General features: G+C 38.4%; 2 protein-coding genes across 3 annotated transcripts in view; one reads left to right on the top strand and one right to left on the bottom strand.

The window, feature by feature from the left end:
• Positions 1-466: 466 nt before the first annotated feature.
• On the bottom strand, positions 467-24,736 carry dnm2a (dynamin 2a). 2 transcript variants are annotated; one of them, XM_037689055.1, is made up of 21 exons: positions 24,576-24,736; positions 18,790-18,863; positions 18,434-18,583; positions 17,649-17,852; positions 17,299-17,397; positions 17,057-17,217; positions 16,814-16,956; positions 16,309-16,444; positions 16,122-16,189; positions 14,610-14,748; positions 13,191-13,277; positions 11,652-11,722; positions 10,457-10,508; positions 9,498-9,509; positions 6,920-7,030; positions 4,739-4,848; positions 4,485-4,596; positions 3,893-4,057; positions 1,363-1,586; positions 940-1,203; positions 467-628 (listed from the first exon to the last, which is right to left on the bottom strand). In XM_037689055.1, exons 1-21 carry the CDS (start codon positions 24,734-24,736, stop codon positions 556-558), a joined length of 2,616 nt encoding a protein of 871 aa, XP_037544983.1. In that variant the 3' UTR covers positions 467-555. The 2 variants fall into 2 exon arrangements, with proteins under 2 accessions (XP_037544983.1, XP_037544982.1); XM_037689054.1 differs by lacking the exon at positions 14,610-14,748 and adding an exon at positions 15,393-15,531 and having other exon boundaries at positions 473-628.
• A 504-nt stretch (positions 24,737-25,240) lies between these two features.
• The window catches only part of qtrt1 (queuine tRNA-ribosyltransferase 1), a 4,722-nt gene continuing 1,984 nt past the window's right edge, over positions 25,241-27,978 (top strand). The window contains exons 1-5 of the mRNA XM_037689066.1: positions 25,241-25,530; positions 26,726-26,794; positions 26,932-27,070; positions 27,170-27,364; positions 27,822-27,960. Of these exons, the coding sequence (XP_037544994.1) occupies positions 25,243-25,530; positions 26,726-26,794; positions 26,932-27,070; positions 27,170-27,364; positions 27,822-27,960 (830 nt within the window). The 5' untranslated portion in view covers positions 25,241-25,242. The remainder of the gene's footprint in view (positions 25,531-26,725; positions 26,795-26,931; positions 27,071-27,169; positions 27,365-27,821; positions 27,961-27,978) is intronic.

The raw sequence follows: 27,978 nt of genomic DNA, 5'->3' as shown, positions 1-27,978 counted from the left end.
CTCAACACCACCAAAAACAACTGTAGGGTTTTCAGTATGAAGTCGAGATGCAGAAACGCAGCGTGACATGAACAGTGTGTGTGTGTGTGTGTGTGTCACAGACAGCATGTGGACCCAACTTAAAAGAAGTGAGGAAAAAGGAGAGTCAACCTGCACCAGTTAATAAGTTATATAATGCATGAAATGCAATGCTGGGAACCATTAAAAAAAATAACATATTACTTTTATGACATATTTGTAATAAATCTTGAACTTAATTTGATACATTATATGTGCTGCTGTTAGAGGTGTAATGAATCACAGATCCACTGGGCTTTACGTTGTATTCTACGGCAGTCAGATATAATATTCAAGTGGTTAGGGGCTTTCTTTCTTTCCTGTGCACTAATATAGACAGTTTTAGCAGCTTATTAACAACGACTGAATAAACCGCTCAATGCACTTTATACATCACTAAGTCAGCCCCTCCCCTTGAGCCACACCCTGTCCCCGGCCAACAGTGTGCGGATACACACATCTGCACACAAACATGCTTAGGTGGGCTTGGCCACAGGTCTAGTCTAGCAGGGAAGGCTCTGCAGGACGTATAATGGTGGGCCGGTGAGACGGAGCACCAGGGGGTCTTCGGCTGCAATGAGGAGAGAAGATACAGAACAAGGGGTGAGACGTGCTCACAAAAAGACAGCAATAACCCGATGAGAGAAAATATAGGAGGCAGAGTCGGGCGTGAGAAAAAAAAAAACAAGAATTTAAAGAAAAGGAGCTTTAAAAAAAATGCCATCAGTGTGGTGGAAATGTTGAGGAAATAAATAAAACGCTTCCAATTTTTGACAAAAAGGATGATGAGATGGTGGGATTTAAATTACTGTGAAACACATTTACATGAAATATAAATATGTATAAAGGTGCTGCTCATCATGTTATAGAAGGAAGTCATACCTGGGCACACCGGGTGGGACGCGAGCTGGTCGGGAGGGGATCTGTGGAGGCGCGCTGAAGGGATCCATGCTGCTGTTGAAGGTGTTGACAGGTGGGGCGGGCCGAGAGGGGATAGGGGGTGCACCAAATGCTGGAGAGGGATTGAGTGGCACTCCAAAGGCCGGAGTGGGGTTCATGGGTGGCCCTGGTGTTGAACCCCTAACAGCAGGTGGACGACTGGGAGGTTGGGTTGCTGAAGAAAGTGGTCTGCGCTGAGAGGTTGGACTGAAGGACAAATATTATACAATTAATGACATGACAGGTTAAACTTATGAAAAACTGGACACACGTTCCAGTTTATTTGTTTATTTTTATATATAACTGCTTATTTGTGACCTCTCACCAGAATAAAAGTCATAAATACATAACTTATTTCTCTCTTACCTGGTTTCCTGGATCCAGGTATCATTTACAGGTGGTGGAACTGGGGTGGAGATTGTGTTGGTGCTGATGTCACCAATAATGTTCAGCGCTTCCTTTAGTGCATGATACATCCGCAACATTTCATCTCTACGCTGGGCCTGGTCAGCCGACTCCTCCATAAGGCTGTTCTGGTCCCCAGACGAATAAAGATAAGCCAGCAGCTCCGAATGAATGAAATCCTTTGACTGTACAAAAAAAAAAAAAAAAACACTTTAGCTTTAAGGCATACGATTAAGTTGCTTTGTAGATCTTAGTGTAAGTTTTAAAAAAATGTGTGTTTATGTGCACGAGTAAATAGTGGCTGCCAAACTGCAGTGACATCATGTGAGCCTAACGGAACAATAAAGTTTTAAAAAAAGGATTTCTGACAAGTCACTATGAGCCTCATATATAATGTTTTTATTACCGCCTTTAACTTTACAGCCTAGTGTCAACATGAAATACAACACCAACCTCACTGCTGCTAGACAGAATCACAAATGATAACAGTAGGTTAAAGCTCTTTAGTGCATTAGCGTCTGCACCTTTAATGTTTTAGCTCAAATTTGTTGTTTTGCTCATAAACTATTTGTAAAAGATGGAAGAAGCTAATATGACAGATCTATTGGATCTACAACAGATGAATCTGGGTGAGTGCCTGAGAACAGCATCTGTGTTAATCAAAGCAGCCTGTAAGTTTTATACTTTTCAAAAAGGCAAAATGTACATCAAGTCTAAACCATTGAGCTGCCATGAATAAACAAATTAAATACAAAAAAGAAAACGGTTTTGAAATCATGCTTAATACTTATTTCTGATGTAATTTTGGGAATTTTACTATTAGGGTCCTATTAAGATGGACTCGGTTTTGGGGTCAGTCTCAAGTGACTCCCGTATTTTTCGCTGGATAAGTCGCACTTTTTTGCATAAATTTGCAAGTCCTGTGACTTGTACAGCGAAGTGACTTATTTATGTTTTTTCCTATATTTATAACCAATTTTTGGCTGAGATCTGACGATTTCATTCGTTCTGACATGGAAAATATTGAACACTAACATTTTCAGCCGCTAGAGGGCCCTGGTGTGGAGTAATATGGCAAGCAAAGTGTCTCAATAATAGGTAAAAGTGGCTATTAATGAGACACTTGGCTTGCCATACAAAGCCACTTGTCTCGCTCTGGAATTCCTGGAGCAAACATCAAATCAGCTGCATTTCACCACGTCGCCCAGGTGAAATGCAGCTGATGTGACCATTAAAGTGCATTTATTAAGGAAAAGTTAAAGTGAGACACACCTTTACTATAATTTCGAGCAAATAAATAATAGTTTTTAGGTGGTTATCTTGTTAAATTTCAAAGAAATGCACAGCGAGTCCTCCCTCTGCGTGCTCCCGCAGTAGCAAATCGGGTTTTGAAATGCAGCTGATTGGACCATTAAAGTGCATTTATTAAGAAAAAGTTCAACTGAGACACACCTTTGCTATAATTTTGAGCAAACAAATAATTGTTTTTAAGTGTTAATCTTGTTAAATTCTTGTTAAAGTCCTCTCGTGCACTCTCCCGCAGTCGCCATTTGGTAGCCAATCAATTTTTGGCACAACACCAGCCCACGTTTCCGGTTTGTCAAAGGTGACGCATAACAGATGCGACTTATGGGGCGAAGGGACATATTTATGTTTTTTTTCCACTTTATTAGACATTTTTGGACTGATGCGACTTATACGGTGGTGCGACGTGTATGATGGAAATTATGATAATTAACGAACTCCTGTTTCTGACAACACCCCTTAGATTCGCTTGTTTTAGCACCAGAGGCTGCTACATAACAAAATAATGTTATATTTACAGCAAGAATGATACAGCAGTGCATATAGATTTATAGTTAACGTAGTATGAGCACAATGCAGACTTGCAATAAGACTCATGTAGAAAAATAGACATTATTATCTAAGTGTTTGAACTGTCAGTATTTAGAATGTGTGTATTCTGAGCAGATGTACTCAACCTGTTCTGCTGTGATGCACAGTACAAAGTGAACAAAATACTGTGCACAGTGATGCTTTAGTACATTCACAACACAGACACTGTCTCCATCTTTATGTTCTGATGGTTGAACAATTTTTCAGAGTTTGTATTTGTCCAATTTTACACAGGGGGTGTCTGTGTACTGTTTTCTGTACCTCTCCAGAGCAGACAAAGTGAGATCAAATCAAAACCGTGATGGAAAACTGTCAGAGGAACATTTTGGGTTTTTTTTCTGTATTTTTCATGTTACTCAGCTAAGTGTGGATATTAGTTCATGTAAAAATAAATGGATGTGATCAACGTCTTTTTTTAAGAACAGTTGTTTATCCACCTACTTTTTCAAACAGCTCTTCTCTCACACACATTTACGATTACTGTAGGTTTAGAATAAATCTTCTACTTATAACCTTCTATGAACAGCATGAACTACTTCGGGGGGAGGGGGCAGGCGTCATGACTTCCTTCTGGTGCGGCAGCTGCTCGACTCACATTGTTGATCATGAGATGCATGATTGTTTTGGGCAAAAGGTCTCTGATGGTTTTGTTGATGATGCCGATGTATGAATCCACCAGGTTGCGGATGGTTTCCACCTGTCGCTCCAACTGAGGATCCATGGAGAATGTGTCTGCAGGAGTAGGCTCTTCATTCTCCACCTTAGTAACAAACAAACAAACAAACAAACAAACAGGACGAATAAATGCTGAATACCACACATGCTTCTCCACAGTGTCTATTTGCAGAAGAAGAATTAGGTCAACAGACTAATTAAAGTCCTTTTTATCCCACAAACCTTTGTGAAACACGTTTAAGCAGTTTTATACCTTTTGTCTTAAATGAACCACAAACACCTGTTGAAATGGTTTTTTTTTTTTCATATTTGCTGCCTTGTTACTCAATTCCAACATAAAGGAAATCATTTCTATGCACACGACTGATTATGTGACACACACACAAAACAATGACAAATTAATTACATTTTTTTCTTGCCTTTATCATGTGGTAAAAATAAATGTTTCAATGAAAAATTGAATCACACACTAGCTTGTATAGTCTGCAAGGCTGGTCATTTGTTATTCATACCTGGTCCTTCTCAGGATAAACCCCTGCCCTGAGGAAGGAGGCTTTCCAGCTGTCTACATCCTCCTGAGAATCACAGGCCAGTTCTATTTGGCGAAAATCCTTGTACACATTTCTGCACAGATAAACAAAGGAAAGGAGGGGGTGGTGTTTGGTGATTTTAAGCTTTCTCCACTATAAGAACATGCATGCAGACAAAAATCAATACCAGGCGATACAGGTCAACAAATGTGTCTAGCAAACAACATAACCCTGACCTCTGTTCAATATTGAAGATTGCAAATATGTGCTTTGTGGACATGAAGCTTTTCTCTACATCTCTGATCTTCAGGTTGTCCAGAGGCAGCATATACTTCTTTTCTTTTTCCTTGAATAAGACAAAAAAAAAAGTAAAAATAAAAAGACAAATCGTACACAAACCATTTAAATAAAATGTATAAATACCCTGAAACTTTTTTTCCCCTGTAAGGGGTCCCTGAACCCAAAAAATTTGAGAATCCCTACTTAAAAGTATTCAGCTGCATAAAAAAGGACATGCATACATTGAAGTAACTTTGATGGGATTTTGTTGTTGTTGTAAAAAAGGGTTTTATAAATTTCTCATTTGCTTGGTGTTTTTATATTAATGCCTTAACAAGTTAAACTCAAGTTAAACACAGATTTTGACCTGAACTTTAAGTTTTATTAATGACACATGTTCATCTGAGATTGCATCAACCTAATTTTAAAACCTATCAAAGACCATCTAATGTTGTCGAACTATGATCTTTATACACAAGACTTAAAATTAAAAAAGTTAAATAGGGATATAGTATGATTGAATGTGTTGCTTGTTTTTTTGTTTGTTTTTTATCAGACAGATTCTGTCACTTAAATTACACTAATTTCCACAAAAATCAAAACCTTTTATAAAGAGGAAGTCTTTAAACTACTGAATACTCAGACCGATAGTAAAATTAGATGAAAAAAACAAGAACTTATAGTCATTAATGAGCAAACGTGAAAGAATGTATTTCCTCTGTTTGGATGACCACCAGGCTAGCACACTGAGAAACGCATGATGAAGGCGAGGAGGAGGAAAGGAAGAAAAGGAGGAGCCCGAGGGAGTTCTAGGGGGGTGGGGTGCCAGCTTTCACTGTTGAGCTGAGACATCTGGAAGCATTTACATCTGCACTAAGAGTGGCTCAGGCCCAACAGTTACATCACTCACAGCGCCACACAATCCCCGAACAAAACCTCTCATCCACGTACACAAAGAAGTAAATCTTTAACTGCATGTGCAGAGACAAACACGTCCCTGGAAGAACGTGGCACATAAAATGAACACCGAGTGCGTACATACATACACTTGTAAAGTTATGCTCAACTTCCTAAACACCCAGTGAGATTTGTGTGGACAAGAGTCGGCACACATGCACACTTGTACACACAATTCCCCCCTCCCTTTAGGCGCCCGTAACCCAGTACGATTTCCTGCAAATTCCAAAGTCAGACCCTGGCTGGAACATTTCAACTCGCCTTGCCACGTCAGTTTTCCTACGCTATCGTATCACGTTCTTTCTTTGCCTTTGCTTTCTCTCAAAAGGCAGGCCTGCGTAAAAATCATTTTATTTGGTACTTATGGGAAACTGACTGCTCTGTTTTTTTTCTTTTGATTCGCAGTAACGATTTCTAAGTTTCTTTTTTTTTGATGGGAGAACAGAAGAAGCTGATGAAAAGAAGTAACTGGTGAGTAAGGTGGATATAATAATTTTGCATTTCTGCTCTTACGATACTCAAGTAAAAGTAATACAGTTAAGCTGTGGTTGGACTTAAATTCTTTTTTATTTTTTGTGACTTGACCCATCATTGCACTAACATGATGCTTGTTGTAAAACTTTTTTAGCAAAGATACATTTTCAGGAGTTATTTTCAGTGAAATTAACATCACATTTTAAATTTTATAACTATGCTTTATTATAGATTGTTCATTTACAAAAATAAGACGTGTTGTTGAGTTGTACAATTATTGATTAAGCTGTTATGTACAAGTTTTTTTTTTCCCATGCATTTATTTGTTTCAATGAGGTAATATTTACACTGTGTGTCCTCTGTCCTACTGTCCTAGGGTAGCGACCTGCAGACTCGATGACCTCCGGGTCCTTCCTCTCAGAGTCCTTCTCACCCCCACCCAGCCTGCCCAGTGTTCAGACTACCTGTTCCTAAAGCTACAGCTGAACAGTAGTCTGCACATTGGTTAGGTTAGGCTGGGATGCACACGTCCTGCCTGATGCAAATGGCACCAAACCTCATTTTTAGGATACATCAACTGTATTACAAACTATTTTTAAACCCGTTTTTTAATTTATTCCCGTCGTGACGTCATCGTCTTGTTTCAGCCAGGTATATCTAACTATTTCATGACAAATACAAACTTGTGAAACAGAAATTCTTCTCACCTCCTCATCTTTGTACCAGGACAGAGATTCAGCCGTCAGGACAAACCAGAAGTCTTTGGAGCCTCCCTTCATGATGCCGAGATGGAGCGTTAGCCAGCCTTTCCTGATTACCTATGCAGTGAGGATAATGTGTGGAAAAGACCAGGATTGCAGGGGGATAGGAAATATTAACAATTAGGCACATGCACTGTGGAAATATTAAAAGGGTTCACTATAGGAATTGTTTTATTGATTCCAGGATTTGACAGACACAGACAAAGTCTTACCCTACTTACCTGAAAGAATATAGTTTACTTTATAACTTCAATGTTACATAATTTACCATATATCTGTGAGTTTACAATTATTTAAGGTCCAACATGACGGAAGCCCAGACTAAGGTTAAACTAAGTAAAGAGTGACAACATGCATAGTTTAAGAAAGTCATGACAAAAGGTTTTGAAAATGACAAATATAAATTGTCACATAGTTTGTTGACAGTTTTTATGGTGATATTTTGCCAATACTCCAGAATGCAGATTTTGATATGCCATAGAAACATTGGATAAAAAGAACTAAACACACTGTAGCATCAAACTTTGTGACAAATAGCATCTGTTTCATTCTCAAAACCTTTGGCCACAACTGTACTCTGTAACAAGGTTAAATTTAACTAAAGAATCAGATTAGATGAACGTTTTCAAGAGGTGATAAAAACAAATGAAGAAATGGTCACATTTTATTTAACAACAAATAATTCATTAAACCTACAAACAGTATGAGATGCTGTCCAGGGCTCGTTTGCCCCAACACAGTGACAAAAACAAAGAGTCGACGGTGGCGTGTCAGAAGGTTAAATGTGATTAGCTGGAGTCAGATATACAAGCGTTAAAGCCAAGATTATATAACATATAAGCTACAGCACTGCAAAAAGTTAAAAATGGAATGGATTAAACGCTGAAACAATAGGTCTGACAGTGTTTGTTTTACATACGGACACAAATCTAAATACATGCGAGCACCAGAGGTGGACAAACTATATCCGAGTTGAATCGGCCACTGTGGGGAACATGTCCTTTGCAGTTGTAGAGTCCTTTGTTACTACCTCCTCAATATTTTCTTGCTCAAGACTCCCATGCATTTCAAGTATAATGTAAAAAAATACTATAATGACACAAAAACTGAATTACGGTATGTGTTAAGTAAATTTCAAACCCTGCAGCAGATATATATATATTTTTTTTTTTTTACAATTTCCCTCTATGCATGAGCAAGATGGATGGGGTGAAGAGTGGGGATAGGGGGTGGGGGGAGGAATAGTTTCTTAGTAAAAAAGTGCCAATATCAACATGGGAGAGCAGACAAGAACACAGATTTCTTGGTAGTTTGCTCTGGCAAGTAAAGGACTTGAGCGTTCAGAAACAAAAACTTTAAATCCTCAAATAAAAGCTGGTTCTTCTTCTGCTGCATTTATAAGACTGAGTGTATTATAAGCTTTATTATAAGACTGAGTGTCAGACGAGATGCTTGTTTCTTCTAGCAAGCAGCAAACGTTAAAATATTGTCTCAATATTTGTTAGATAATAGATGTTGTTAGATCACACTGAAGATCAACACAAAGAAAGACACTTCTTTTGATTGTAGAGAAGTTTGATTATATAAATTTGCCTCGACAGATATTAGGAACACTGAATAAATGTTGAAAAGGAATTTGGTTTCAAGCGCTGTAATTTATCTCAAAGGCATGACCAGTCATTGGGTTAAAGACAATTTGAAATAAGCTCTAAATGGTTGGTGTTAGAATGATTCATGGTGGATGGAGTGAGGAGGCGAATCAAATAAACATCAAAACATATGATGGAAAATTCGGACAACTTTCATTAGATTAAGATAGTTAAAATTTGATTTTTTTTTTTAGTAATATTTTTTTCAGCATCAATAAAATTTTCAACATTCATGCACATTTAAAAAAATAAATAAATACTGTTGCATGTTGCTAATTTGATTGCTCCAACCTTCCCCATTTTGCCCTCAGTGACATTTAGGACGATTCTCACGAAGAAAACATTTGCATCACCGTGCATGAGGCAGCAGCAGAGGTACAAACCAAATGACAGGAGAACTGACACCTCCACTGTCACTGGTGGGAGAGTTTCTCATTTTATTTTTCTGCTCCTCTTTGCTGGCAAAATTCTCTAAAATATAGTGGAAAATGTTAGTAGAATTACTGGCAATTACGGCCTCATTAAAACAATTACAAATTGCTGAGTGTTAAGTGTGGAGACACTTAAAATTACTGGAAACTGTGCACTGATGCTTGAATTATAACTGATACAGATTTGGTAAGTCCGGAGACTCTACCTTTTCCTCTTGGATCTCCACAAGCTCGCCAAGCTGCAGAGGGGTAAAACAACTCATTAAGGTGAATGTATCACCTTGCATAAATACAGGAGCCTGCCATCAATCAGGTATCTCAGAGCATTTAATCTCGACACCAGAACTATAAAGGCTAACCTTTATTAATACAGCCTCAGTTCTTCTGCATGGCCTACCTCTGCTGCCGCTGGCAGGGTGTAGGTTAAATCTGTGGGGTACTTACCAGAATCTCACCCTGCAGTAATGGGAAGGGAAGTGGAGTTAAAGCAAAGGGGGAGCATGAATTCAAAGCCAAAATAAATGAAAAAGCAAGAAAGTAGAGTTGAACAGAGAAGAAAGAAAAAAGGTAAGGGGTGAAAGTTGAGGTTGATAAGGGAAAGAAACAATTACGTAGGAATGGAAAAGAAAAATAGAAAAAGGGTAGAAAATAAGGGATTTAAGAAAGAAATTTGAAGGAGCAAAAAGAGGAAAGAGGAAATTCATGAGGCAACAAGAGACGGATGAAAAGAGGAGAGAGATACAGAGAGACAGAGCAAGAGTTACATGCAATTAAAATTATTTCATGTACATTACAATCTGGTTAAGTCACATTTTGTGTTTGGTTGATTGGTGCAATATCCATGCATATTCTAAATTCAAATTTAAAAATGCTTGTGAGTTAATGGGAAGGCACAACAATCAACATAAATTTGGCGATTGATTTTGTGCTTTAAAACAGCATGCTCGAGTAACATGCAAACAACAGCCATGAAGACAAGTGCTTGTTTAAAAGGCAGGGATAGGGGGTCTTCCTTCAAATCACTAAAGTATCTCTCCTCCTATTGAAACTATTAAGTAATTAGATGTATTAATAACTGTACACATATCATGTAGGATATGTTTAGGGGCTTTAAAACTCATTCAAATTCAACAATGGGCTAAATATCAACATGAACAAACAGAAAGGGGAAGTACCAGCTTTAAAACAACACCGAGAAAAATCTGACAGATAAATAGAAGAATCACAAAGGACAGACTGGGTGCGTTTAATAGTTAAGGTGATGTAATGGAAAATACTATTACCAAGAGGAAGAAATAGAATATTGGCTGAAGTATGTCCACAGGTTTGATTATTAGTCTAATAATCAGTAAAAGGTGATTAAACTACCTGTGAGAAGGCCAGAACCGAGTTATAAAACATACCTGGTTGGGGATGGCCCTCTTCTTGTTTGCAGCAATATTTCTCTGCTGGGCACTGTCATTACACAAAGATGAACAGAAAATGAATTAATACGATTCCACACCAACCACAACCTAAAAAAACATTCAACACTTAAAATTACAATTGTTGTTGTTTTATTACTCTATTTACTTTCTATTCCCAATAATTAGTCTTAGAAAAAACTTATTTGACTGTTTGAAGGTTTCATTTAATACACCAAAACAAAAGTATGTGAACATTACAGTAAGTTTTGAAACATTGTCATGATTTGAGCAGTCTCAGACATAAAACCCTTTTTTTTTCTGCCCACCTGTTGTTGCCGTAGCCTGGGGAGCTACCATCATCCAGCCTTCTGTAGTCAAGACTGAAAGTGACGTCATGAGAACCATTAAGAGCCCTGGCTGATCTGTGAATTGTTATGTCAATCCACTTGCCATGCAGAGGCAAGACATAAACCCTGACACATGCTCATACAAGGGCTTGGTTTGTTATTCAGTCGATACCAAAATCCACACCAGAAAGGAGTTTCATTAAAATACAGTTTACGGTAACTGCAACAACAGGGAGTGCATGAAACCACCCGCAAACTCTAGATTACTTTGAGATATACTAGAAAAAAGATGAACGCTTTGCTGTGTGCAAATAGGTTTCCAGAGCAAAGCAGCCACAGATTAAAACATGAGCTCATTTTGTTGTTGGTACAATAAGCATGTGCTTTAGCAACAGTCTGCATCAACAGGGGAACGTCTTTTAGTCAAGCAACCAAGCATGTCTGGCTGCTTTCGTTTGGAGGAGCTTCATTGCTTCATGCAGGAGAAAATAAATGTTCATCTCGCACAATGATGGCTGGACATGGGCACCAATGACCCCCACGACATGAAAAGGAGGAAGCGGGTAAAGATAATGGATGGATGGACAGTGTGAACTTGATGATTGTGGGATTCGCCTCCACAAAAGGGAGACACACACACAACACTGCACAACACACTGCAGGTTTGCAACATGTATAATTATAGGGAACACTTTGGAAGAAGCAAAGCATTATTCCAGTTTCTGAAAGAAGTCTCTTTTAGATCTATAAAGCCACAAATGCAGATGAACGGTAGCACAAACCTACTGAGCTGTAACTGGGGTCATGGCAACAAGCTAAATACTGGACGAAGGAACGATACCTACTTTGCAAAACCTATGAAGTCCTCGTGGTTGGTGTTGATGTAGGACAGCTCGGTGTCAATCAGGAGCAGAACCTTAGCAGAAAACGTGATTAAGATGGGTACGATGTGATTAAAAGATACTTTCAGAGGGCACAAATAAAGTGACAAATCTCACATCTGATATTACTTGTTAAAATCCAGACAAAGCGATGCCAATAGATGTACAGGGCGATACTGGCTGCATGTTGAAGCACTTAGAGCTAAAAGATTTTTACTTGAAAGTTTAATTTTATAAAACCTATAATTTATTAAGTTCCTCAATAATAGTACTCTACTTAAATTACAAGTCATTCCCGATGTAAAATGCTACAGACAAATCTATAAAAAAACAAAAACTGCTAACATATAGCTCTGATTATATCCAAGAGCCTAAAGAATTCAGAAACTAAAGCAGGAAGATAGAAATGTTTGCTGCATACTTTGAGATCATGCATTTATCTCAAGCAAGCAGGTAAGACTCTAAAAAAAAATTATATAATTTATGTTTTGCCTCATTTAAATTTCACTTTCCAAAACTGTGTTTGACTGAGTCTATTCAATAAACGGAGAAAAATATTTTTAAATAATTTAGGCGCATTGCAAAGAAACTTTAATGCTCGACTCAACTTCAGTTGCGTTATTTATTACAAGGTTAAAAAAAAGGCCTGGAATCAATCTGAACAAAAGAAAAATAATGTTATATTTTAAAAGGTTCTCTGCTGGTATGAAAGATGACGTCAACAGCTGAATTTAAAAAGCACTGACACACGCAACACTGCTGGCCTTCAGTGGAAAAGTCTTTAAGAGCTCGAAGTGTTATTCACTAGATAAATGCAAAAGTAGTGCATAAGTGATTAAAAATGATGGCAAACTTATACAAATGCAGATGAGGACACCTTACAACAGAAAACAGTACTTTTGAAATGATCTGGAACCGTTGGGGAATAGCTCAAATTTTATCTCATCTATACTTCTTAAATTCTGGTAACTTCACATTGTAACATATTTATCTTAAACAACATCTAACACCTTTCTCGCAGCTTCAATCAGCTCAGGAAACAAAAGTCACACTGCAAGCTACTGTGGTCAAGCCAGTTGTTCAAGGAATGAGAATATATATTTTAAAGCTGTTTTATAAAACAAAATAACACTCAAAATAATAACGTAGGTGAAAAAAATTGAAATGTGTTTAAAAAAAGTATTGCTTTAAAGCTATTAAATGTTAATCTGATCATTTCACACGCATTACGACAAAGCACAAACGAAAATACAAAAACTGTCAGAAATCTGTAATACAAGCGATTTTGGAGTCGACACTAAAAACACACTTTCTGGTTTAGTTCAAAGCTGCTGTCTGAGCAACAGTAAAGCAACACAACAAAATAATTATTTTGCTACTGCCCTGAACCTTAGACTACTGGTGGAAATGTCACAGACCTAGGGCTCAAACCTTTTAGCTTAATAAAAGAAGCTTTACTTGTATTAACCATCAAATTATTAAATTAATATCCTAGCAACAAACCTGATCTTTCGTCTTCCCTTCTCTTTCTCTGACATGGGTGGTGACAATCCTTTCAGTTTCCTCTCTCAGTCTGGGGTAGGAATTGAGCTGCAAGGCAACAATACATGTAACTGCAGCATTACACATAGAAATGCACACACACACACACAAGCACTTACACGAGAGCTTTAGCATAATAAGACTTACCAAAATATCAGAGAAAAACAGGAGTGAGAAGTGAAAATAAGTAGGAAACAAAGAAAAGAGTAAACAAAATGTCAAGTGACATTTAAGTGCCACACATTTTCAGGCAAACACTACTGAACACAGATTTTTAACACACAGACGATGCGTTGAGACACGTACTGTCAGTCAGGGATGACTGTTTAAAAAAAATCTAAAAAATATTTAGACAGGAATATAGAAGAGCATAAACATTTAAGACATGCCAATAGATTTCAAACAGTCATCCCTAGCTGACAGTAAAGTTAGAAAATAGTTAATGTTAGTGATGACAGGATGGGAGAGGACAGACGAGGGGTGGCTGTGGCTGAGTGGTTAGAGCAGTCGTCCTCCAATGCAAGAGTTGGGGGTTCGAATCCACCAGCAGTCACATACCGAAGTGTCCCTGGGCAAGACACTGAACCCCTCAGAGTCTCCGATGTGTGTCCCATCGGTGTTTGAATGTGATAAAGCACTGATTAGTCTCTTTAGAATGATTTGTTCAATTAGCTTTGTAGAGATCTAGTAGAGTGCTGTATGAATGGGTAAATGAGGACACAGATTGTAGTGTAAAGCACTTGGAGTATCTTGAAAAAAGATAGAAAGGCGCTATATAAGTACAGTCCATTTACCATTTACAAGTGTGAAGCAGGCAGCAAAGATAACGGTTTGCTGGGTATTTGGCATTTCTTGCTTGCAGTGCTCCCTTTTGTCCACAAGATGGTAGTGGAGTACTGCTTTTCTGGAAGCACAAGACGTCTTTGTGCCCACAGAGACCATGAGTTGCTAGCATCATCTCTGAACAATCCCTCACATCAGTTTTGTCAGTTCAGCTGATAACAGCATGTCTTTTTACTCTGGGTCAGTGAAAGTGCATAGCCAGACTCAGCTCTGCTCACAGACCAGGTTAGCTCTCAGGCAGGAAGGGAAAGAGTAAGAAGCATGGGGGAGGGGAAGAATAAACACCAATCAATGCTGAGGTCAAACTATGTGGGAGATGGTCATTGAAATTTTAAGCCGTGCTTAAAATTTTATGGAGTGATTAAAATGGGGACAGGACATAACACTTCAGGGGCAATGATAACAGATGGGCAAATGAAGCTTGGGGGTGACTGTGCTGAGGAGTAATTGTTCCTGAATGGCAGCAATATACAATAATAATGAAAAGGATTTCCTTGTTATGAGCGACAACAATTCAACACGAATGTCCCCAGTTACCTTGATGGTACACTTCATGGTGACTGCCGTGAGTTCAGACACCACAAGATCCACACATTTGAGGCTGGGCTCTTTGAGTTTGAGGATCTGCTTTTTGACAATCGCCTCAAAAGCCAGGTCAGGGGTGAAGAGCCCCGTCCTGGAAGGTCATGGGATCAGTTTGCATTTTGTTGTGGGGTGTACAGAAACAAACAGGTATGAATAAGGGAAAGAGAAATTTGGAAAACGGGAAGGAAGAAGAAGGAGGAAATAAAAAGAGAAAGAGAGTTTGTTGTGTTAGTCATTTTTAATTGAAGACAGTCAAATCAGAGGAGGACAAGCCACAGGGTTTTCACTTTCTCTTTTCTGGCAAACCATCTCCTCCTATAATTGGTCAAAATGGTAGAGACCTACAACTTAAAGACAACATATAGCTTACAGCACCCTCTGGTTATGATGGCTAGTTTAGATGGTTTAATGTATTGAGTTGTGAAACCTGCAGCATGTCCAGAAGAAACCAGAGATGCTCAACCAATAAAACACCTCTTATCCACGACAACACGTCACCCGTCACAACACTCCACAACACGACAGCGCTGCCTGCACACAGAGCTCGTGGGGCTGGGCTGGGCAGAGAGCAAACCACACAGAACTTCTCCTTTTCTAAACACAAAATCTGACTTTCACAGATGTTACAGGACAACCCGCTGCTAATGTTCTGTGACAGCGTACCCTTTGCCAAACCCATGTTTGCCTACAGCTTGTGTCTCGGCCGAGTCGGGAGATGCTGGACACTTGCAGTACCTTGTTGGTGCACTGCCTGACTGTGTTGATGAGCTCCTGAATGACCAGATCGATACATTTGAGACAGGGCGTTTTCAGCTTAACAATCTGCTTTTTCACGATGACCTCAAACGCCAGGTCAGGAGTGAACAGTCCCGTTCTGAGGATGAACAGAAAGACAGAGGCACGGTGGCCGACAGATGGAACAGTTAACAAAACATATGGGTCAGAGTAAAAATAAAAAATACAAACATACAGACAATGAGCCAGAACGACAAAACAAGTGACAGCAGAAATCTGAGGCTTCAAACTATGACAAAATAAAACCCTGACAATCAAGATGAAAAGGCATGATGAGGTGCCAAAGATGGGCAGTAAACAATAAATGTACCACAAATAAGATTTGACAGACAGGAACATTTTCCTGAGGAATACAAATACACTGAACAAAGATACACATTACGCAACACCTTAGAAAAACTGAACACTTTAGACAGAAACAGAAAAGAAGTGGGTGGTTTAGCAGTTAAGAGGACTGAAGGAGACGGCAGAATAGAAAACATACACCAGAAGAAATTACTGAGATACATCTGTTTGAATTAATATTGAGTGTGTGATGTCCAATTTGGAATCTTAAGAGTATATAGCAGAGCTAGAGCTTTGATGAAAAAAGCAGTATTTAAAGTCAGAAACTTGTTACATTGATTCGGTGTCTCGTTTGACAACTTTTTTTAGCTGAATGCTACTTGCCTGACACCGTGGACATTTTTAATTGCGTGGCTGATTTCCCTCCTTAGCTCCTTCTCATCAAATACAATCTGTGGGACAAAGGAGACAACAGAAACCTTTAACAAACCTCGCAGTATATATATTTTTTTGCAAAACGTCAACAATCCAAACTCTCGTCAATAAAAGGGATGTAAATATCTGCGTTAACCTTGACTAGCTCGAAAGGGAAGCGTTCATGGAAGATTCGGTTTATCCTGGCACCACCCGACAGCTCATTAGTGTCCACCTGGTCCCCAGAGCCTTCAATGCATTTTTCAAAGTCCACACCAAACTGCTGCACCATCCTGATTAGACACAAAAGATGAATGATCTGTGAATTTTTTTCCCTTTCTACTCAATAATCCATTAGGAGCAGATGTAACGTGCTTGTACCGATATATTCCATCCACACAGAACGTATTATTTGTATGCTTTATCTTTACAGTTTGCATTTTCAACAAGCTTTATAACTATTTAGTACATTTCATTTTTTGGAAGTCCATGGAAAAAAATATTAATTTTAGGTAAAACTACTATAATAACTTCTCTGTAAATCAAAGGTGCAAGAAACTGAAACTAAACTAACTGCAGCATAATGTGCTGCACAAGTTCAGAAGCGGCATACTTAACAGGAACTACAAAGCAAAAAAAAAAAAAAAAAATTATGCACTCACTGCAACAACGCCTTTGTCTTGCGAGTTGGGTCATCTGGACGGAAATTTTTGTACTCCTCCACCTCTTTTTCCAGGGAGAGGAGTTGACTCTGCAGCTTGCTGCGCAGACCAGGCAGTGTATCCCTGATGTGATTGGTCAATTGCTATTGACAAGTAAAAAAAGATATTTAAGGAAAGTATGACATGGCACGATGAAGAAAATAAACCACTATCCTTTAACAACAAAAGCTGATGAATGCAGACCTGGTTAAGTGTCTTTTGTAGATGTGGGGTGCCCATACGGTCTGCCATGTGTCTGTAGGCTGGGTGTGACAGAAAAAACTTTCTTTCGGCAGCCAAAGCAGCGCGGATGTCTTTCTTCCCATCAATATCTTTTTGACTCCGGTTCACCACACCAATGAAACCTAAACACAAAACGTTGCACAATTACAAAACTTGTGATACGTAAAATAAACGTCTGTTTCTGGGTGTGATGTAATGCCTACCTCTTCGCAGTGGCAGCAGTTTATTTTCAAGGATGTCCCTTGCATCAGTGCCTTCATCCATTAGGTCCAATTTTGTTATGACACCAATGGTACGCACACCTGCAAAAAGTAAAATAAAAAGAAGATACGTTAACACCTAAATTATTTACTGGCAAATGTAGAAGCTTGGTACTTAAAAGTTTATCGGTGTAACATTTCTAAGCAGCTGTAAAAAATTTGTTACAGACTAAAATGTTGACAAAACAGCTGTAGCTAAATAAATGGGAAGTAATAGTGATCAGATTGGGTCAATATTTTACTGATAATGTACAATTGGAGGCCTGATATCTCCCTATTGACTGATGATTTACCTTGTGGGTCAACCTCCTTGGCAATCTTCAAAGCGTCTGAGTTAGCCAGGTCAGTATTTGCAGGAGTGACTGCCAGGATTAAACAGCTCTCCTTGGTAATGAACTGCAGCAGCATGTCTCTGATTTGATGCTCAATGTCTTGTGGCTGATCTCCTACAGCAATCTTGGTCATACCCGGGAGGTCGATCAGGGTCAAGTTCAGGACTGGGTTACAATTAACAAGACGTTACAACATTAGGAAAAGTTTGTTTTTTTTCATGTCTTTTGCATTTAAATACAAAGAAACACACACACACATTATAATAGTATATCACATTGTGTCAAATTTTTATGACACCTTTTCCTCCAATGAATTAGTTCATTTTTATATTACCTGTTAAAAGTGTCACATCGTTAACTGAATTTAGCTTTTGACTGAACCGTAGTAATGATGGATGGAAAACCTCATTACCTGCCAGTAAATTGTTTTAAGTTTTACCAAAATCACACACTACTCGATGATCTTGTTTCCTGTAGTATTTCACAGCTTAGAACTCCTCACCATATTCAGATTGTAGTACAAACTATACTAATTAGATCAAGGCAGAAAAAACGTCTCCGACTGGTTTCATAAAATAAATGGTGAAGGTTTGTTTGTTGCCTTATTTTTTAACCATAAAATGGTCCAATGTAACTGTAAAAACCATTGGAATAAATCTTAATAATCTAAGTAATTTGTCCTAAAATTAACCAAATGCAAAATGGTTATGATGAAAAGTGTGATTTTAAATAGATGTGTCCATTACCATTTGGCGAATAAACCCTCAGGTTAATGGGGATAGGAGAAATGCCTTTATTGGATCCTGTGATTCTGTCGGTTTCTGCCTCAATTTCCATCCGCACTTCATCAAAATCCACAAACTTCTTTCCTTTGCAGTGAAGGAATTCAGCATATTCTACACAGAGGGGCAGAGAGGAATGTACAAGATGTGAATAGAAACAGAGGGCATGAAAAGAACGAACAGGGAAAAGAGAAAAAGAAAATTGAATTTAAGAGATGGCCAGCATACAGCGTGCCGCTTCAGGCTCTGTGATAGAGGCCATGTGCAGAGCAGTGATGAAAGAAAACTGGGATGTGTGAGCACAGGACAGGCGTACTCACCTGCTATATTATTGACCAGCTGCAAAATGAGAGGTCTGCGAGTAACAATGCCTGATCCTCGAGGAAGAAAGTCCCTGAGTGAGAGAGACAAATGAGAAAAAAAGGAATAAAAATAAAGAAACCTCAAAAATGTGCAGAACAAAAGAAATAGGGAAAAAAATGATGCATAAAAACAGGTCAGGAAAAAATGGTGCAGACATACAAAACAACAAAAAGAAACTTATTTCATAAAAAAATGGCCTCTGACCAATTGATGGGAAAAGAAAATTCATGCAACAGACCAACTCAAAAGTGAATCATTTTCTCTCATTTAACATTTGTCCAACATCAGCACAGATTCTTGCAAAAAAAAAAAAGAGAAAAAAAAAGAAGAAGAATCTAAAAATTAATTTATTATTATTATTAATTATTTTTTTGATTAAGCTAATTTAAGACCATACAGCACTGATCATGTTTGATTTTTTTTTGTTTATTCGTTTGTTTTATTAAATCACTGTGCTTCTTCTCAAGCTACAGTTAATGCAAATAAATGCAGAATGTGTTTGTGGCCACAAGGAAGAAATTTATGAGTTTGCAAAGTTCACCTGCTTAGTAAAAGGGTCAAAGAACAGTGGTCAATGTTGTATCAAGGTTTCAATGACAGGAAGCTACCAGCACAAATGTTAGCGGCTGCAACAATACGCAAATAATTATTATTGATATCTATTTGTCATAGGTGCAACCAAGCAGCTGGTTCAAAATGTGTCACCACCTGCCTAAAGATATCGCTGAAGTTTAGATGTAAATAATAACTGAAATTGCCATGATAGTTAAATCAACAAGAAATAAAAGATCTGAATATTGGTTACTAAATTTAGGGCACAAATTAATTAACTATACTATGTGTCACAGCCAGACAGAATAAAAATGCTTACAAAAGAGGACAAGCAAAACAAAGTGAGCAGTTTCAACAGTCAATATTTTCAACAACCCACACAAAGAGTAGATCTTCAGCATTCACTTCCACTCTACTCCTGTTCATTCATCTTCAACTCAGAAATCCTGCAGGTGCTTAAATGGGTCCAATAGGCTCTGCAGATAACTTTTGAAGGTCAAATTGTGGAGAACAAACGTTTCATCTGCAGTTAGTCATTTAACCAATCACATTCCTTAGAACACATTAAACAGGAATGCTGGTTAATGGACTGCATATAAAACATTCACAAATGCTGCTTTCGACTCCATTTGTTAACACTGTTGACTTTTACTAACATGATCAACATTCTAAATATAAATCTTGTTTTGCTATGCTATTTTATACAACTTGGCACTGTAAAAGACGAGTACAGTCTACAGTTTAAAGCAGCATTTAAAATATAGCCAGGATATACTGTGGCATCTGTTTCAGGATGTATTGTAGCATCTGTATGCATTGATAGCAAAACAAATCTTGTTATTTATGTGGACAAACGATCTCCAAATACTGTGTTCATACAGAAGTACACTAGAGGGAGGATACAAAATGTAATAGAAAATACATATTCTATAATGTAATAATGTGGCTCTGTGGTGAATCTGTCTGTAGAAATATAAAACCTGTCCTTGGCTAGTTGTCATAGCACCAGTTAAGACGTTCAAGTTCTAAGTCAGCACTGGAACCACTTTAAGTGAAGAAAACTTGTCAGTCAGCCTTAAGATGAAGCATCTACGGTACATCCAGACTGTTTATCCTCCTCACTCTCTAACAAATCTTTGTTGCACTGCTGCTCTACAAACATACATCTGGTAGAAATTACCCAACATAAGTCATCATTCTAGCAAATCCAAGAATGCCACTAACCCAAATGCCTTTCTTTTTTATCAAAGATTAATTTGTCTGAAGACCCTGAGGTAGTGCCCAACTTGCTCACTAACTTTACACACTGGAATTGATGTGTCTGCTCATACAGAAAGGATACCACACATCATAGAACACCACATATTGAAATATTGTGGGGAATATTATGGGTGGCACCCACTACAAAATCCATAAATCAGCAAAAATCCACAGGTCTGTGGTTCACTATCAGCTATGTCAACACCAAAATGTGGAGCATGCATGCACGTGGAAGACAGAACAGAGTGGGACAGAACAGGTGAGGTTTGTGAGCAAGAGAGGAACAGAGTTTCAAGAGAATAATAGAAATCAATTCAAGCAGTAAGACAGAAAAGGCAGAAAAGAAATGATGTGGCAAATAATGAGAAGATTCAGTATAAAAAAAATAAAAAAAATCACACAAAAATGACCTCCCTCTTTCAAAACTCAATTCCCAAATAATTCTAGCTGACTGGCTATTTCTCCCCAGTGGCTGGCTTCCTTTTTTGGTTCAAAACCATTAAATGCATGAATATTCAAAGCCAGCCTCCAAATGCATATCACCAACTGGCTTTTCAGTAGACAAACCTCAACGACTAAACAAATGCTTGAAAAGAAACAACCACAACATTGAAGGAAGGCTTCAGTAATCTTTACCTAGGAAAAAAACAAAGAAAAACTTGTTTATTTTTTACTTGTTTTCTCTGTGGAAAAAAAAAAAAAAAAGAAGCAAATGACACCAAAACTGAACTATCCAGTTTATATAGCCAGAATTGAATAAAAAGCAATTGCATATTAAAAAGAAGCGAGAGGTCAGAATTCTATTATTGATGCGCTTTAAATGATAGACGAGGCTCGGCAGATTGTGTATCATTTCATACATTATTTATGGTCAATCTAAGAGCATGTCTGTGAGCCTTTCTCCCTTCAAGAAAGCAAAAATCAGAAGAGAATAGGAGAGCCTGCCCCCAACAAACTCTTAATGACATGCAGTGTAACCCTATGGAGTCATAGTTCCCAGCTGATTCTCCTTTCCTTTCAGGATGAGAAAGCTTATAGTGTGTTACAAACATGGGAACCAGTGTGTAAAACTATGAGGTCATAGTAAAGTCTCAAGGGAGGCTGTATTACATGACAAATGTGTTTGTGGTTTGATGAGGCTTATTCTATGGGTCCTTAGTGTGGCAAAGAACATATTATTATGGCTACCCACATTCCCACATCCCAGTGTGTCACTGTGGGTACAAAGAGGCATACCCAGGCAGCAAAGCCTCTCAAAGGAGGACCGCAATCCAAATGCTAACTGGAAAAATCCCTTCAAACACTGACGCTTGGCTGTTTATACATCTTTCACACTGTTGGGACACATACAAGCAACACAACTGAATGACATTTCTCATTCTTCCTCAAATACCCTTGCTAATGGCCTGGAATAGGTAGAATTCATTAAACAAGTGCTGTATTAAAACTGTCATATTTTTGTTAGTGGCATGAAACTACTGTAGCATCCCAATGACCGGTATAAGTATTCTCCGAAAAAAGACAGATGAAACTTCTGAAAACTGTTCCAGCACACTATAAAGATCAAGGTTATTTTGAATTCTAGTGTTTGCTTTAGATTTGACAATCCCCTCCACCCAACCACCATGCAGTGCCAGATATGGTATCTCAACTCTGTGCTGGGACAATAAAATTACAAGACAGAAAGTAGAACTAAAGATAGAGACATGGGTGTAACCAGGACCTAAAAGTATTATTGTTCCTACATAAGTAACCATATGACTACATCTAGATAAAAATAAATTTTAAAATCCATTAGAATTTGTAAGTAAGACCTGAGATGATGTATGTCATTAAGTTGATATCATGTATATCAAAACAAGAACACAAACCAACAGCACTGACATTCAAAAATTTTCTAGATTTTGGGTCAAAACGTTTTAGTTACTTATCTGATGGAAAGCGAGGCCCAAATAACTTATATTTCAGTTCCAGTTAGACATCAAAGGCTTAAAATAGGATGATAAGACATCAATACAAAGCAAACAAGATGTAGCTGTACTTTCCACTTTCTCTACTTGTCAGGAAATGAAATAAATCTGAGCAATACCAGAAATGCTGATGGTAGAATATTGCCTGCTTAAAAAAGTAAGGCTATATATTGGATCTGCCAAATGCATAACATATTGCCATCACATCTGGCTAGTCAAAAATAAAACTAGTTGTACTCTTGTGTCAACTGTACCTTTTCTTATACTATCATATCAGAAATACATTTGTCCTGAGAAAGCAAACGAAGGATTGTTCTCTTTCCGGTGTAAACAGAGACAAAACCTTTTTACAGCCATTACTGGGTGTTACAGCACTCTGTGCTCCTGGTCTGTTGTCACCACAGACAATATGCGAGTGAATTACCCTACTAGGCTGTAAAAACAATAGTTTTGCATGAAAACATGCCAGAACACGTGGTAAAGGCTTTAGCTATTGGCTACTCTGGGTTCAAACACCCTCTTTGATCAACAATGGTTTATGGGTGTGGTTGTAGTCATGGTTCTGTGCAGTAACACCCAAGTGCTTTCAGTCTGTAGTAAGTTCCCACCTTAAAAGGTATGAGTCTGGTTTGCATTGTTCGTCCTGTCTGCTAGGTGCAACATTGAAACTGAACTGCACTGAACTATATGATACAGTTTCAAGCTCACCACTTTCATACTTCTCACAAGGCTGCCGATGCAAAAGAGTAATCAGAGAATACCATAAGTAAATGGACAAATATTAGTCCTGTAAGCCAGCAGAAAACAGAACAGCACATCCAGAGTGTGACTGCCATTAATTGCAGCCGATGTTTGTACTCTCAAAATACAAAACCCTACTCATCTGAATACATGTACACCAAGTGGAGATCTCATAAACAAATGCAGTCTTGCCAAAGAGCAGTTAAAACGTGCTCTTCTCGGTGTGTTGACAACTGAAGTTGCATGTCGCCATCTTAAGAATAGATCTTTACAATGCGGGCTGGACTGTGGATAACTGAGATCGCTGAGTGGGTTGGTTAAATGCTGTGTCACTCAATGAGGTGGAAACCTGCTAAACCAGTTGCTTCAAAGTTGTTTATCCTCTTTATCAGCATTCACTGATGTGAGTTCGAGGGCAAAAGAACCAACTTGTTGAGGATGACAGAAGTTACACTGCTGTTGGGAAGCGCCGCAACTTCAAACCTTCACACTTCAAACAAAGAATAGGTCGAGCTTATTTCCCTATACTCACCATAACTTTACCCAAAAACAGAAACAAAAGAGGAAGATAGTATTAGGAAGTTGTATCTGTTGCAAATGTTTGATTATGACTGCATGATTATGAAATGTCAACATTATAATCAAGACAAAGTCTGCTTTCAATAATAAAAAATTACAGCCTTAAAATAAAATAATCCTAGGAACAAAGAAAAAGAAAAAATATGTTTTTTTTTTTTAATCAACATTACTTTCCCGTACAGACTTTTCCTAGATTACTGTAAAATTTGTTTCAACAACAATCTATGATATGATCAAAATAAATTCCCATCGGCAGCGGTTATAACTGTTGGGAAATATACATCTTGCAGTACGTTTAGGGTGTGGCATGGAATAATAAACAAAAAACACTGGAAAAACAAGATAAGGATTTATAGTTGGTTTACAAAATAAAAGCAGAACAAAATAAGTGTGGCAAAGAAAAGTTAAAGTTATTATAGATTATTATGCGACCTTACAAATCAGGTTGACGAAAAAAGCGTAACTTAATTGTTGACGTTACGTACGTTTAAACACTTATTGTTAGCTTAGCTTAGTTTAAGGCAAATGTCAGGTCCAAGTACCCGGCGTGAAACGTTCAAATACACATCTGAAGTATGTAGAGCTACACATATAAACTATAAAACGAACAGACAATTAACCTTAATTAATTATTCTCTTACCTGCCAACAAAATTTTCCAGGACAGAGCTTTTTCCAGCGCTTTGTCCACCGACCACAGCAATCTGAGGAAGGTCTAAATTAACACTTTGCCCAATAGAGCTGAAAGCGTCTTGAAGCTTGTTGATGAGGGGAATGAGATCTTCCATGCCCCGGTTCCCCATGGCTTCGTTAGCTCGGAGAGCCCTTCAAAACGCAACCGGAGGCTAACCGTGCTAACTAGCTGGGTAACGTTCGCTTAGCAGCGAGGCGCTCTCGAGTTACTGCCGCTTTAAACAGCTCAAATGTTTGTTTCCAATTTGAAAACTACAGCAGCTATCTGAATGGCAATTTACCGTGGCATAATTTCGTGTTCTTTCAAGCGCATTAATTAAACCAGTCAGTCGAAACGGACGGAAAACTCGCAAAACAAAACTTCCTCTATACAAACGTTATCCGGTTTTCTCAGACTACTTCCGATCGAAACCGGCGAATGAATATCCGCCCCTTTTTTTTCTTCTCGTGAACGGAAGAGTCATTCTATTGGCTCATTTTGGTGTCACTCCACCCAAAGCGCGATCCTATTGGTTATATTGAAAGGCACGTTCGCCACTCTAAACAAGGAACTGCTCACTGATTGGTCCATGTCAATGTCAGTTTCTGCCCCTTTACGTCACACAGTCGTTGAAACATGGCTGCCACCATAGAATGTGGGGAAGATAGAAGTACTTTAGATAGCACCATGTCTTTAAAGAAAGTTTTGTCTACAGCTTCCGCTCTTACTCTTAAAATTGTTGCTGAATGTCCAGTGACCAAAGCAAGAGCCTGTGATCTTACACTTCCGCACTGCACCGTTAGCACGCCCGTTTTTATGCCCGTTGGTACACAAGGGACCCTGAAGGGGATCACTTCTGATCAACTGGAGAGTCTTGGATGTCAAATTTGTCTGGGAAACACGTATCACCTTGGCATGAGGCCGGTAGGCAATACTGCAATTCCAATATTTTTGTTAGCATTTTAATATGTAGGATTTTGAATTGTGGTCATGCAAATGAATTACTTTTCCCACAGAGTACTTTGCTTTCAGTCTGCGGGTTTACTTGTGGTTCCTAGAGTCAGAAAGTAGAATGGGGTGGAGGTTGAACATTCAGTTCAGGTTCCTTTTTTGGTGAAAACAACTTCTAATTTATCTCCATGGAGCTGACACCCTGTCTATTTTTAGGACTGGGCTTAAATTTATCTTTTTTATATAAATCATATAGTAAAGGTTGGGTTGGTTTGGGTTTCCTGAGCTATCCTTTAGTTGTAATGCTATAGGCTTAGACTGCTCACAGATTTACCAACCACCTTTCCTCTCTCGTCTGCTAGCTTTACTCTCTACTCTCCATGCCTGTTATAAATATTGTTGCCATAACCAACCCCATAGAAACTACATCTGGACCAGTACCTCCTGTGTTTGTCTTTCTACCACTCAACAGTTGGAGCCAGAGACACTATACCAAGTAACCCTGCTTTCTGTCACTGTTGGTAGATGAAGTATGAGATCCCATTTTACTGAAACTACCATGTTGTCTTTTTAGAACCAGAGTTTGTGCACTAGGATGTGGGACTTTAAGTCCTGCTTAATCTCTTGTACACAAACGTGTTACATGAAATAAAATAGTAATTACAGATAAAAATTTTAGAAAAATGAATATTTGAGAATACAGCAGCAAGGTAAGAACTCTGTGAATCAACAAGAGTTCCTACTGGGAAGGTTAATCCCATTACAGAAAACTTCCAAGTTTATGTTAGAGGTCTGTTGTAATATATGTACACCCTTTGATCAAGGCAGATGGCTGCTCATCCTGTACCTGGTTCTGCTGGGGGTTTCTTCCAGTTAAAACGGAGTTGTTCCTTTGCACTGTCGCCAATGTTCTGCTCAGGATGTGGGATTGCGACAAAATGAAGATTAGGCCTTTTAGATGGATCATTTTTAATAATTTGCATTCAAAATGTACTTTTGCTAATTGTGTTACAATAGGAATTAATTGACTGTAATTGGATTTATGATTAGGACTTGATTTGTTCTTATTTTTAATAGTGCCCTAAAAAACTTTTTGTTGTTAATTGGTGCTATATAAATAAACTGAATTGAATTAAATGTCTATTCTTGTTAATCCCACTGTCTGCAGGGACCTGATCTGATAGAGAAAGCCAATGGTTTACACGGGTTTATGAACTGGAAGAGAAATCTTTTGACAGTGAGTACAGCTTCAACTTCCTGAATCCAGATATAGAACTAAGAGCTGTATGAAACGTTTTTTATATTCATAGTCAAAAGGGGTAGTGGATAAAGTTTGTTTTGAACCCTTGTCTGTTGTTTTCCCTTTTCTTTAAGGACAGTGGAGGCTTTCAGATGGTGTCTCTTGTTGAACTCTCAGAGGTCACAGAAGAAGGAGTCAAATTCAAATCTCCTTATGACGGCAAAGAGATCTTATTAAGTCCTGAAAAATCCATCAGCATACAGAACAGTTTAGGTCAGCTGAGAGTAAATTTTGTACCTATTGGTCTTAAATACAAAATATTTTCCCCATGTATTACTGACAGCATATCCTAATTTCTTTCTTCTTATTTAGGGTCAGACATTATGATGCAGCTGGACGATGTTGTCAGCAGTACTGTGAAGGGACCACGGGTGGAGGAAGCCATGCACAGATCCATTCGTTGGCTGGATCGCTGCATTGCAGCCAATAAAAATCCAGATAAACAAAATCTTTTTGCTATAATCCAGGGAGGACTGGACGCAACGCTGCGCATGGCCTGTCTAAAAGGTAAAAACATGAGCTAAAACCGGCTAAGTGGCTGGATTTTCCTATCTTTTGCTATATCTGATTATGACTATCCATCCATTATCTTTTACCCGCTTCTTCCATTTTGGGTCACGGGGGTCGCCGGTGCCCATATCCATCAATCACTGTGCGAGGGGCGGGGTATACCCTGGACGGATCGCAAGTCCATCACAGGGCCTGATTATGAATATGAATTATTTAATATTAATGCAGTAATTAGATCATGTGCAAATGTAGAGTGAGTAAACTTTCAAACACCTTCAGTATCAAGCTGTTTCAATAAGACTGCCAAGAAGTTGTAATTAGAGGAGGAAGTTGATCATTTTCACATATTTCCTGTAACATTTTAAAGGATAAAGCTCAGAGATGTCATTCAGTTTTAGCAAGAACAGCTCTCACAGTTTGATGGCAGCTTTAGATAATGTTTCCTTTTCTGTAGAAATGACGCAGCGGGATGTTCCTGGTTTTGCCATTGGAGGTTTGAGTGGAGGAGAGGAGAAAGACGACTTCTGGCGGATGGTCACGCTGAGCACTGACCACCTACCACGAGAAAAACCTCGCTACTTGATGGGTGTCGGGTATGTTTGCAATAACCC

This window comes from Nematolebias whitei, chromosome 15 (genome assembly GCF_014905685.2).
Source record: "Nematolebias whitei isolate Nwh7 chromosome 15, NemWhi1, whole genome shotgun sequence".
Taxonomy (NCBI): domain Eukaryota; kingdom Metazoa; phylum Chordata; class Actinopteri; order Cyprinodontiformes; family Rivulidae; genus Nematolebias; species Nematolebias whitei.
Note: the sequence above shows the minus strand (reverse complement) of the source record. Positions and strands in the feature narration are given on the sequence as shown.

What these genes read in the sequence shown, in the direction of transcription:
- dnm2a (XM_037689055.1), bottom strand. Translation starts at nt 24,736, where the DNA reads ATGGGGAACCGGGGCATGGAAGATCTCATTCCCCTCATCAACAAGCTT. An exon ending in CTGGAAAATTTTGTTGGCAG is followed by an intron (nt 18,864 to 24,575) that starts GTAAGAGAATAA and finishes TCTCTCACTCAG; the next exon opens with GGACTTTCTTCCTCGAGGAT. An exon ending in CCTGGTACAAAGATGAGGAG is followed by an intron (nt 4,849 to 6,919) that starts GTGAGAAGAATT and finishes GTCTTATTCAAG; the next exon opens with GAAAAAGAAAAGAAGTATAT.